The sequence below is a fragment of the Lithobates pipiens genome, unplaced genomic scaffold (genome assembly GCF_037356315.1).
Source record: "Lithobates pipiens isolate NorthernLeopardFrog02 unplaced genomic scaffold, aLitPip1_a1.2 Scaffold_8, whole genome shotgun sequence".
NCBI lineage: Eukaryota > Metazoa > Chordata > Amphibia > Anura > Ranidae > Lithobates > Lithobates pipiens.
Window position 1 is genome coordinate 47,512,173 of NW_027507903.1, and position 12,499 is coordinate 47,524,671.

Consider the following 12,499-nt stretch of genomic DNA (forward strand, 5'->3'; position numbering starts at 1 on the left):
GGACCTACAGGTAAGCCTTAATCTAGGCTTACCTGTAGGTCAAAGTGGTTTGAAGGGGTTTACTTCCTCTTTAAGTGCCCTGTATTGAAGTGGTTAAATGTAAGGACTTAAGCCCCATACACTCGATTAGATTTTCTACAGATTTTTGTCTTCAGATTTAGCAAAACCATATAATATGAGGTCAAACCTTAGGAGTTTCAATTTGTATGCAACGAGGCAGGCCCTTCTACTACATGGTTTTGGTAAATCTGAAGGAAAAAATCTGCAGAAAATCAAATAGTGTGTACGGGGCTTTATTCTTGCTGGTAGTTAGAATCTTTAAATTTGCAAACAAAATGAAGGTTTTCTATTTAGAATAATAAGTTGCCAGGTTAATAAAACAGCGATCTCAGAACCGATTCAATCATACAGTTTGCAGTGTACATAGATTTGCAAAACAATGGGATAAAGGAATATTCCTGAACTTTGTTTATCTCATAGTTACTGTGAAATTGTGTGAATGCATTAGGCAGCACAGTGGTGATGTGGGTAGCACTTTCACCTAGCAGCAATAGGGTCATTGGTTCAAATCCCGACCACGACACCATCTGCCTGGAGTTTGCATGTTCTCCCTGTGCCTGCATGGGTTTCCTCCCACACTCCAAAGACATGTTGGTAGGTTAATTAGGCCTTGTCTAAAAAAAAAAAAAAAAAAAAAAAAAAATGGCCTTAATATGTGTATGTCAATGTTATATGTGTTTGTAAGTGTGTCAGGACCTTACGGGGTAAAGGACCACGCAACGCTGCAGATGGACTCTGGTGGCAAGAAAGCGCCCTGAGGTGATTCAGTTTGCATAGGTAGCGCTATACAAGTCACTCACTCATGCAGTGCATGTTATCTCAGATTGCAGAGCTTGGATTCATTGAATGAGTTTACCAAAAATTTAACTATTGCAGAATATACAGCCTCATGTTACATAACTAAGCACCATTTCATGCTGAATAAAATACGTTTTCTATCAAGGATACATTGATAATTGTCTTTAGATAGATTTTTACTGCAAAAGCATTTTATTAAAATATATATATTTTTTTTTATTTAACCACTTGACAACTGGGCACTTAAACCCCCCTCGTGACCAGACCAATTTCCAGCTTTCAGTGCTCTCACAATTTGAATGACAATTACTCCGTTATGTAACACTGTACTCAAATTAATTTTTTTGTCCTTTATTTCCATACGAATAGAGAGCTTTCTTTTGGTGGTATTTGATCACCTCTGGTTTTTTTATTTTTTGTACTATAAATGAAAAAAATACTGAAAATTTAGAAAAAAAAAAAAAAAAAACATTTTTCTTAGATTAAATTTTGCAAATTAGTGATTTTTCTTCATACATTTTGGCCACAATTTATACTGCTACATATCTTTGGTAAAAAATAACCCAAATTAGTGGATATTATTTGGTCTTTGTGAAAGTTAGAGAGCCCATAAGCTGTGGTGCGAATCATAAAAAAATTGATCACACCTGATGTACTGGTGGCCTATCTCAATTCTTGCGACCCGAACAAGTCAGGAAAGTACAAATACCCCCCAAATGCCCCGTTTTTGGAAAGTAGACATTCCAAGTAAGAGGCATGGTGAGGTTTTTGATGTTGTCATTTTTTTCCCACAATTCTTTGTAAAATTAAGGTTTTCATTTTTTTTTTTTTCACAATATTGTCATTGTAATAGGTTATTTCTCTCACATGGCAAGTGTATACCACAAATGATGCCCCAAAATACATTCTGCTACTCCTCCTGAGTATTACAATACCACATTTGTGGGACTTTTTCACAGCCTGGCCACATAGAGAGGCCAAATATACAGGGAGCGCCATCATGTGTTCTAGGAGCATAAATTACACATCTAGACTACCTATTACACTTTTGAAGGTCCTGGAGCACCAGGACAATGACACGTGACACTGATGACAGATGGCACTAATACGTGGCACTGACACGTGACACTGATGACATTGATACGTGGCACTGATGACAGATGGCACTAATACGTGGCACTGATGACAGGTGGCACTGGGGGCACTTTATTTTCGTTTTTTTATGACACTCACGCTGCAGCCGTTCGCTCTCCCTCCTCACACGCTGTCTCTGTGTGAGGAGGGAGAGCTGGTGAGTCCAGGTTCTAGCCCCACCATCCAAGTGGACATAGAGTTGGAATAAAAAGAGCTGAGCACAGGGAGGCCATGCCTGAAGCGTGGTGAGCGAAGCGAGCCTGCGAGGGGCCCTCTAATATTTGCAGCCCTATGTCCACTTGGATGGTGGGGCTTGCACCTCCACTCACGGCGCAGGCGCCGTTCATCTTCAGAGATTTTCCAAATCTCCTTCTGCTCTGCTTTCGCAGTACGGGGCGAACACTATCCGATGGATGGACGCTATGTGCCAGAACACCGGCAATGAGAGGTGATCTCATATGTTTACATACAAGATCATCTTTCATAGGACACTCAGATCGAGTGCTAAATGGCCGCTGTGATTGGCCATTTAGCACGATCTGTGATTGGCTGTGTCCAAGGGACACGGCCAAAACAGAATTTCCCTGATGCACGTCCATGGCGGCACGCAGAGGGGAAGTAAACAGGACGACGTCCAGGGACGTCAATTCGCAAGCATTCAATTGAGCATTCAACTTCCTCCCCTACCCAACACAACAAGTCCAACACCACACTCAATACTCTCCTCTTTTTGCCCAGTTACCACAGATGAAGTTAATAAACTCCTCTCCATGGCCCACCTCACTACCTGTTCCCTGGACCCTGTCCCCTCACAATTACTACCGTACTACCACTTTCCCACTCTATCCTCAACTCCCTAACCCACATCTTCAACCTCTCCCTTTCCTTCCCCGCCAAAACATGCACTGGTTACCCCCATACTCAAAAAACCCTCACTAGACCCCACCTGTTTGAACAACTTAAGACCCATCTCCCTGCTCCCGTTTGCCCCCAAGCTCATCGAATGCCTTGTCCATGACCAAATGACTCGCTACCTCATGGACAACAACCTTCTCAATCCCCTACAGTCCGGCTTCCGCCCACAACATTCTACTGAAACTGCTCTACTAAAACTCACCCATGACCTACTAACTGCTAAAACCAATGGTGCTGGCGGAGGGGCGTAACTCCACTATAATGTCACTTTGGGTGGACGGTGCTGTCTGGAATGCAGCTTCAAGGGGCCCAGAACCGCACTGCATGCAATTGTAGTGTCATAGTTCCGCAATTATAGGGTTAAAACAGATGGAGAAAAGGCAACACATCACCTCCATCTCCCTCCTGTCAATGCAATTCCAGCATGGATCGTTTTTTGGAGTGCCTGTCACACTTGTGAAAGAGCCCTAATGCCGCGTACACACAATCAGAATTTTGGTCGGAAAAAGCTCTGATAGTTTTCTCGACGGAATTCCGACGGGATTTCACTCAAGCTGTCTTGCCTACATATGGTCACAACAAATTACGACCGTCAAGAACGCGGTGACGTACAACACGTACGACGGAACTAGAAAAAGGAAGTTCAATAGACAATATCTTCCGTCGCGTAGTTCAATCTGAGCATGCGTGAGTTTTTTTTTTTCAAAACTGCATACACACGATAGGTAAAAATTGAGAACCTGCTCTCAATCTTTTGCTGGCGGAAATTCGGGGCAGCAAAATTCTGATGGAGCATACACACGGCCACATTTTCTAAAGAAAAGCTCTCATCAGTCTTTTGCTGGCTGAAATCCCGACCGTGTTTACACGGCATTAGAGTTTACATTCACTTCCAAATCAAGTCCATTGGGGAGATCTGCCTTCACTTCCTGACCTCCCACCCCAGTAACTGGGACAGGAAGTGAGGAGAAATCCCCCCAATGGGGTCACAGACAGCAATAAAGCAGTTCTAATCCCCCCTACCCCCCCATCCAGGAGAAGTTTCCAGACTGTTCACACTTCATCCCGCAGCAGGAGCTCTGTGCTAACCCAGATATGGGGACACGTGACCCCTTTTCATTCATTCAGGCCTCCTGGCTTCAATATTTCCTGCACCACCACTGAGATACACAAGCATCGCTATTCCATGACAGCGCCGTATAAAACTTATAATACTCCGGCCCTCCTGACACCCACAACGCCCCCTCTCATAACCCACACCGGTTTTAATGCTGCTAACCTTCTCGGCGCCGGGGTCTCCCATTTTCACTACGAAGGCCTCAACCCAAGCCGCGGTGTTTCCCAGCTGCCGCCTCCGCCTAACAGTGCAGTGTTGCCGGCTGTGCTCGCAGCATTCCTTGGCTGGCTCCGCCCACTGATGATGCGGAAGAGCTCAGCCTATACCTAATATGGCAGTGTGTATGTAATACAGAGAGGGCTCAGCTCCGGTATACACACACAGCGTTATGTCACCTTTGCAGCACATTATTATAGGATTGATGTGAGCCGAATGACAATTCCAGTCACATTTCACACACAAGGCAGCCATTCGATATTTCTATTAGGAATCATCCACACAGGTGACTAAGGGGCGCTTCACGCCATAGAAACGCACATGTGTTCTGGATGCATTGTTGCATGCACGTTTTTGACACGCTTTACTGCATTCCAGTACAGTTCAGTGCAGAAAAATGCAGCATGTTCTACATTTTGTTCTGGAACTGACATCCCAACCTGCAAACTCATTTCAGGGAGGTGGCGTGCCGTACCCCTGCCCCTCCCACCCCTTGGGCATTATCAGTAGAGTAGTGGACGGTGTCTGTAAGGCAGTGGACTGCGTCAGTAAGGCAGTGTCAGTAAGGCAATGGGTAGCATCTGTAAGGCAGTGGACAGTGTCAGTAAGTAGAAGTGCAACGGATCGTCACTGATCCATGATCCGAACGGGTCACCCCATTCAGATCGACACATGCCGCGATCCGCGGCCTCGGCCTTAGGAAAGGCCGCGGCTTCAGCCTAGCTCTGGAGCGGCGGTCATCTTGGTGCACCCATCGGCCGTTTACAATGTGATCTCTCCGTCACTTGTAAAAAAACCGGCGTCATGATAGCGACGGTTCCTCTCTCCCCTCTGTGTACAGATCTGTACAGTGGAGGGGAGAGATCGGATGGCAGCAGCGCTGTGGGCTGGATCTGTAGTGCCCACAGCGCTGCTCTGTGACAATTGCAGTCACAGCCATCCCTCCATACTCTGCCAATACTCTTCTATACCCTGCCAATACTCTGCCATACCCTGCCAATACCCAGCCATACTCTGTAATACCCAGCCGTACCCAGCCATGCTCAGCCAATATTACAGTGGGGGAGATGACGTGGATATTACAGTGGGGACTATATGGTGGTGGAATTTTCACAGGTGTTTGCAAATTCAATTATTATTTGCTGATCCGAAAAATGATCCGATCCATGACTCTGATCCGAGGAACGATCCAATCGTTTTTTGATCAGTTGCACCTCTATCAGTAAGGGAGAGGACAGTGTCAGTAGGGCAGTGGACTGTGTCAGTAAGGCAGTGAACAGTGCCATTAAGGCAGTGGGCGGCGTCAGTAAGGCAGTGGATGGTGTCAGTAGTTTTTTATTTTTACGTATTGATTTTTTTTACAATTTCATTTGTTTTCTTATTTTTTTCACAATGCTTTTTGGGGGGAGGGGGTTGGGGCAGTAGACAGTTGACAGTATCAGTAAAGCAGTGAACAGTGTCAGTAGGGCAGTGGATGGTGTCACTAGGGCAGTGGTGACAGTAGGGCAGTGGGTGGTGTCAGTCGTTTTTTATTTTTACGTATTGATTTTTTTACAATTTAATTTGTTTTAAAAAAAAATTCACAATGCTTTTTGGGAGGAGGAGGTTGGGGCAGTAGACAGTGGACAGTATCAGTAAAGCAGTGGACAGTGTCAGTAGGGCAGTGGATGGTGTCAGTAGGGCAGTGATGTCAGTAGGGCAGTGGATGGTGTCAGTAGGGCAGTGGACAGTGTCAGTAAGGCAGTGGATGGTGTCAGTAGTTTCTTATTTTTACGTATTTATTTTTTTACAATTTAATTTGTTTTTAATTTTTTTTTCCAAAGCCTTTTTTTTTGGGGGGGGGGTGTTGGGCCAGTGGACAGTGTCAGTAAAGCAGTGGATGGCGTCAGCAAGGCAGTGGACAGCGTCAGTAGGGCAATAGACAGCATCAGTAAGGCAGTGGACGGCATCCGGAAAGGCAGTGGGCGGTGTCAGTAGAGCAGAGGACGGCTTCAGTAGGGCAGTGGACCATGTCAGTAGAGCAGAGGACGGCTTCACTAGGGCAGTGGACCATGTCAGTAGGGCAGTGGATGTGTCAGTAAGGCAGTGGACAGTGTCAGTAAGGCAGTGGATGGTGTCAGTAAGGCAGTGGATGTGTCAGTAGTTTTTTATTTTTAGGTATTGATTTTTTTACAATTTAATTTGTTTAAAAAAAATGTCACAATGCTTTTTGGGGGGAGGGGGTTGGGGCAGTAGACAGTGGACAGTATCAGTAAAGCAGTGGACATTGTCAGTAGGGCAGTGTACGGTGTCAGTTGGGCATTGGATGGTGTCAGTAGGGCAGCGGACAGTGTCAGTAAGGCAGTGGACGGTGTCAGTAGTTTTTTATTTTTACGTATTTATTTTTTTACAATTTAATTTGTTTTTCATTTTTTTCCCAAAGCTTTTTGGGGGGGAGGGGGTTGGGCCAGTAGATAGTGGACAGTGTCAGCAAGGCAGTGGATGGTGCCAGTAGGGCAGTGGTGTCAGTAGGACAGTGGACAGCGTCAGTAAGGCAGTGGACGGCATCAGTAAGGCAGTGGGTGGTGTCAGAGCAGAGGACAGCGTCAGTAGGGCAGTGGACCATGTCAGTAGGGCAGTGGACAGTGCCAGTGTTTTTTTATTTTTCCATATTGATTTTTTGACAATTTAATTTGTTTTTAATTTTTTCACAATGCTTTTTGGGGGGAGGGGGTTGGGGAAGTAGACAGTGTTGGTAGGGCAGTGGTGTTTGTAATTATTTATCTATTTATTTTTTTACAATTACATTTTTTAGAAACTTTTTTCCAATTAAATGTTTTCATATTTTTTTTTATTATTATTATTATGATCAGCCCTGTGGGGGTGGGGGGGGGGGGGCTTTGGTAAGAAATCAGGGGAGTAAACAGACCCCTCACATCTCCCCTTTGAGACAGAGAAAAGGACTGAGGGCACAGATTCCCTAGTCCCTTTCTCAGCACTGAAGATGAATGGAGAGGAAACACAGGGGTTATTTATTAAAGGTGAATCCATTTTAGCTTGAACATTATTGGATAATAAAATCAGCAGAGCTTCCCCTCATTTCAGATCTTCCCCTCAGATCCACAGTGACTGCACTTCTAAGTGCACTTGTAGTGCAAAGTGGATTTATTTGCCTTTCGTAAATAACCCCCACAGTCTCCTGTCCATTCATAAACTGAAGCAGAATAATCACAGTTTACTCTGCTCAGGTATTACAGGACTCAGGAGCGATAGCTCACGGTGTCCAATCAGAAAATGAAGGGGCTGGTAAATTACATATTCACCAGCCCCTTCCTCTGCTCTACTTCCTGACACATCCGCGCCTGCAGCCCGCAGGGGAGGAGAGGAGGCAAGCCAGCTGCAGGGGACGAGGAGGGGAGGGCAGAGGAGGAGGACAGTGGGCTGGAGGAGAACGGAGGGGGGCCGGAGAAGGAGGACAGCAGGCCAGAGGATGACACCACTGCGGCTCAGGATCAGCCCTGCAGCCGGGAGATCGCAGGGCACCCGCAGGTGTCCGGGAGCCCAGCTACCCAAACTTGGGATGTCTGTGGAACTAACATCACTGGTGTGAACTATACCACTGGAAACCATATAACCTACTATCCATGCGTTTTTGATGCAGAAAGAAAAAACGCACTGGACTGTATGTGGTGTGAAGCGGCCCTTAGGCCACATTAACATGGGTATACTACAGCATATACCTGTGCGAGGGCCGTGTTTACCCACATGGGATGCACAGGTGTTCCGTGCATCCCCCAGCAGGCAGTCATATTCATGTCAACTGGGTACACCGCCCCAAATGCACACTGTCTGCGCTCAGGACCATGTTTCTGCATAGCTGTCAAATAGGAAAAGTGACTGCGGTTATGCTTGCACTGTGTCACAATTTACATGAATAGGACTGCCGACACAGGGATGTACAGAACACCTGTGCATCCCATGCAGGTAAACACGGCCCACGCACAGCCTTTGGAAGAATTGTGCATGTCTCAATGCCAGTACTTTACGCTGGATCTTCTGCTAGCTCTGCCAGCAAGAATCTATGTTCCATGCAGAACATACACACATGTGAATGAGCCCCCAAACAGGAAGTTCACCAAAATCTAGTTGATAAAAATGCACCATAAAACCTCATACACACGGACAGGGAGACGTGAAAAGACAGTTACCAGTACTCAAGGAGCTGCAATGTACAGTGTACAGCCTGCCACAAAAGAGAATGGCTGTACTCTTTAAACTTGATGCTTCAGTGTCCATCTGCGCATGCGCGTACAACGTATTTGTGGCATACGGACGTTTTGCGTCATGCATGGATAGTTGCCAATGCCCAGGAGCATTGGTATTTACATTAGTTTGGCCATGTACAACCATTCACTTGTATGGCAAGTTGTTACACAGCATCTGTGGCTCCTAGGGTGGGGGAAACACCAAGCCTATTTGTGGTCACCCAAAGATTTCAACGTACAGCACAGTGTATAAAGGTGGCTGTCCATGCAACATATAGCACAGCATATAGAGTGTGGTTTCCCAGGGATTTCAATGAACATCGCAACATATATTGTGTGGCTTCCACGGATTGACACGCACAGCACAGCATATAGAGCAGCCTTTCTCAACCTTTTCAACACAGAGGAACCCTTGAACTAGTTCTCCAGTCTCGGGGAACCCGTGCTAAACATTAGAAATCTACAACTTATGATACATTAGTGTCAGTGGGAAGAATGCTCCTTACACTTGTGGTCATTGGGAAGAATTACCTCCTTACAAATAGCTAAAAAGATCAATGGTGTCGGTGGGAACTTATCCGAGAGGCAGAAATGGCCCAATGCTGAAGGAACCCATAGCAACCTCTGGAGGAACCCTGGTTGAGAATCACTGATATAGAGTGTGGCTGTCCAGGGATTGCAATGCACAATAAAGCATATAGAGCGTGGCTGTCCTGGGTATCCAACATATAGCACAGCATATAGGGTGTGGTCGTCCAGGTTATGAAATATGCAGCACAGCATACAGTCCCTTGAAAAAGTATTCACACCCCTTTGACATTTTCCACATATTGCCATGTTACAACCAAGAACAAATGTTTTTTATTGGGATTTTATGTGATAGACCAACACAAAGTGGCACATAATTGTGAAGTGGAAGGAAAACAATAAATGTTTTTCAATTTTTTTTACAAATACATATGTGAAAAGTGTGGCATGCATTTGTATTCAGCCCCCTTTACTCTCATACCCCCAACTAAAATCTAGTGGAACCAATTGCCTTCAGAAGTCACCTAATTAGTAAATAGAATCCACCTGTGTGTAATTTAATCTCAGTATAAAAACAGCTGTTTTGTGAAGCTCTGTTTGTTAGAGAACCTTAGTGAACAAACAGGATCATGAAGGCCAAGAAACACCAGGCAGGTCAGGGATAAAGTTGTGGAGAAGTTTAAAACAGCATTAGGTTTTAAAAGAATATGCCATGGTTTGAAAATCTCATGGAGGATTGTTCAATCCATCATCCGAAAATGGAAAGAGTATGGCACAACTGCAAACCTACCAAGACACGGTGGTCCACCTAACCTGATAGGCTGGGCAAGGAGAGCAATAATCAGAGAAGCAGCCAAGAGTAGTGATGGCCGAACGGTTCGCCCGGCGGTCGTTTCGCGGCGAATTTCCGACTTTCGCCGTCCGCGGGTTCGAACGCCTTTTTCCGTCGTTCGCCCCGGCGGACTTACGTGTTTAATGTATACAAGAACTTTAACCTTTCGTGACACGTTTATCATGTGTTACAGGACAACCAATTGAGACATGACAGCTCATGGACACTTGGACATTCCCCCTAACCTATAAATACACCCGATCCGGTGGCCATTTTACATTCTTTCTTCTGTCACTGTAGGGAAAGGATCCTGTGTGGAGTAGGGACAGAGAAAACGCTAGCTATTTGGTACACAAAAGTTCTTTTCAGGACTGGTATAGGTGTTAGGTCAGCAGCCTGAGTTTCTTTTGTCAGTTTAGATAAAGGGACAGAGCGCTGTATGCTGCTATTTTAGGGACAGCTCAGCCAGATTAGTCTTTCTTCATCATCATCATCATCATCATCATTAGCTGTTACTATCAGGTCCACAAAAGAGCTGTTCCAGCTAATCGTTCCAGCCTACTCTTTTTTGCCAATTTGTATAGGGACAGGCAGGAAGCAGTGTGTCAGGCAGTGAGGATAATTTTAAAGACTTGCTGTTACTATTAGTTCCACAAAGGTTCTTTTCAGGACTGGTATCAGTGGTACGGTAATAGGCTTGTACACGTATAATATTCTTTCTTCCAAATATAGAAAGAATATTATACTTGACTGCTGCCCTTCTGCTGCAGTCTGCTAATCATTCACAACTCACTTGTTCCACAAAGCTCTTTATCAGGACTGGTAACTTGGTCTGTCTAGGGTGCTACGGTACATAGGCTTGGGTGCGGTACAGTCTGCTGTTCTGTAAGGACCGCTATCGGTCCACAATACATAGGGTTGCCGTGCACTACTGCTGACCGCTGCCCTATACTGCAGCAGTCCTTCAGCGGTATAGGGACTGACGCACAGTCTGCTAAACACTAATACACAACCTGCTTGGTCCACAAAAGTTCTTATAAGGACTGGTAACTTGGTATAGGGTGCTACGGTACATAGGCCTGAGTGCAGTACAGTCTGCTGTTCTGTAAGGACCGCTATCGGTCCACAATACATAGGGTTGCCGTGCACTACTGCTGACCGCTGCCCTATACTGCAGCAGTCCTTCATTGGTATAGGGACTGACGTACAGTCTGCTAATCACTAACACACAACCTGCTTGGTCCACAAAAGTTCTTATAAGGACTGGTAACTTGGTATAGGGTGCTACGGTACATAGGCCTGAGTGCAGTACAGTCTGCTGTTCTGTAAGGACCGCTATCGGTCCACAATACATAGGGTTGCCGTGCACTACTGCTGACCGCTGCCCTATACTGCAGCAGTCCTTCATTGGTATAGGGACTGACGTACAGTCTGCTAATCACTAACACACAACCTGCTTGGTCCACAAAAGTTCTTATAAGGACTGGTAACTTGGTATAGGGTGCTACGGTACATAGGCCTGAGTGCGTTACAGTCTGCTGTTCTGTAAGGACCGCTATCGGTCCACAATACATAGGGTTGCCGTGCACTACTGCTGACCGCTGCCCTATACTGCAGCAGTCCTTCAGCGGTATAGGGACTGACGCACAGTCTGCTAAACACTAACACACAACCTGCTTGGTCCACAAAAGTTTTTATAAGGACTGGTAACTTGGTATAGGGTGCTACGGTACATAGGCCTGAGTGCAGTACAGTCTGCTGTTCTGTAAGGACCGCTATCGGTCCACAATACATAGGGTTGCCGTGCACTACTGCTGACCGCTGCCCTATACTGCAGCAGTCCTTCATTGGTATAGGGACTGACGTACAGTCTGCTAATCACTAACACACAACCTGCTTGGTCCACAAAAGTTCTTATAAGGACTGGTAACTTGGTATAGGGTGCTACGGTACATAGGCCTGAGTGCGTTACAGTCTGCTGTTCTGTAAGGACCGCTATCGGTCCACAATACATAGGGTTGCCGTGCACTACTGCTGACCGCTGCCCTATACTGCAGCAGTCCTTCATTGGTATAGGGACTGACGTACAGTCTGCTAATCACTAACACACAACCTGCTTGGTCCACAAAAGTTCTTATAAGGACTGGTAACTTGGTATAGGGTGCTACGGTACATAGGCCTGAGTGCGTTACAGTCTGCTGTTCTGTAAGGACCGCTATCGGTCCACAATACATAGGGTTGCCGTGCACTACTGCTGACCGCTGCCCTATACTGCAGCAGTCCTTCATTGGTATAGGGACTGACGTACAGTCTGCTAATCACTAACACACAACCTGCTTGGTCCACAAAAGTTCTTATAAGGACTGGTAACTTGGTATAGGGTGCTACGGTACATAGGCCTGAGTGCGTTACAGTCTGCTGTTCTGTAAGGACCGCTATCGGTCCACAATACATAGGGTTGCCGTGCACTACTGCTGACCGCTGCCCTATACTGCAGCAGTCCTTCAGCGGTATAGGGACTGACGCACAGTCTGCTAAACACTAACACACAACCTGCTTGGTCCACAAAAGTTTTTATAAGGACTGGTAACTTGGTATAGGGTGCTACGGTACATAGGCCTGAGTGCGTTACAGTCTGCTGTTCTGTAAGGACCG

At 45.9% G+C, this 12,499-nt stretch overlaps 1 protein-coding gene across 2 annotated transcripts in view; it reads right to left on the bottom strand.

The window, feature by feature from the left end:
* UNC45A (unc-45 myosin chaperone A) overlaps nucleotides 1-12,499 on the bottom strand; it is a 139,604-nt gene that overhangs the window by 69,974 nt on the left and 57,131 nt on the right. Inside the window, exon 1 of one of the 2 annotated variants that reach the window (XM_077470891.1) lies at nucleotides 4,187-4,336. The exons of the other annotated variant lie outside the window; for it this stretch is intronic. Within the exon in view, the coding sequence (XP_077327017.1) occupies nucleotides 4,187-4,210 (24 nt within the window). The 5' untranslated portion in view covers nucleotides 4,211-4,336. Of the gene's footprint in view, nucleotides 1-4,186; nucleotides 4,337-12,499 lie in introns of those variants that run through there. 2 annotated transcript variants of the gene reach the window in all.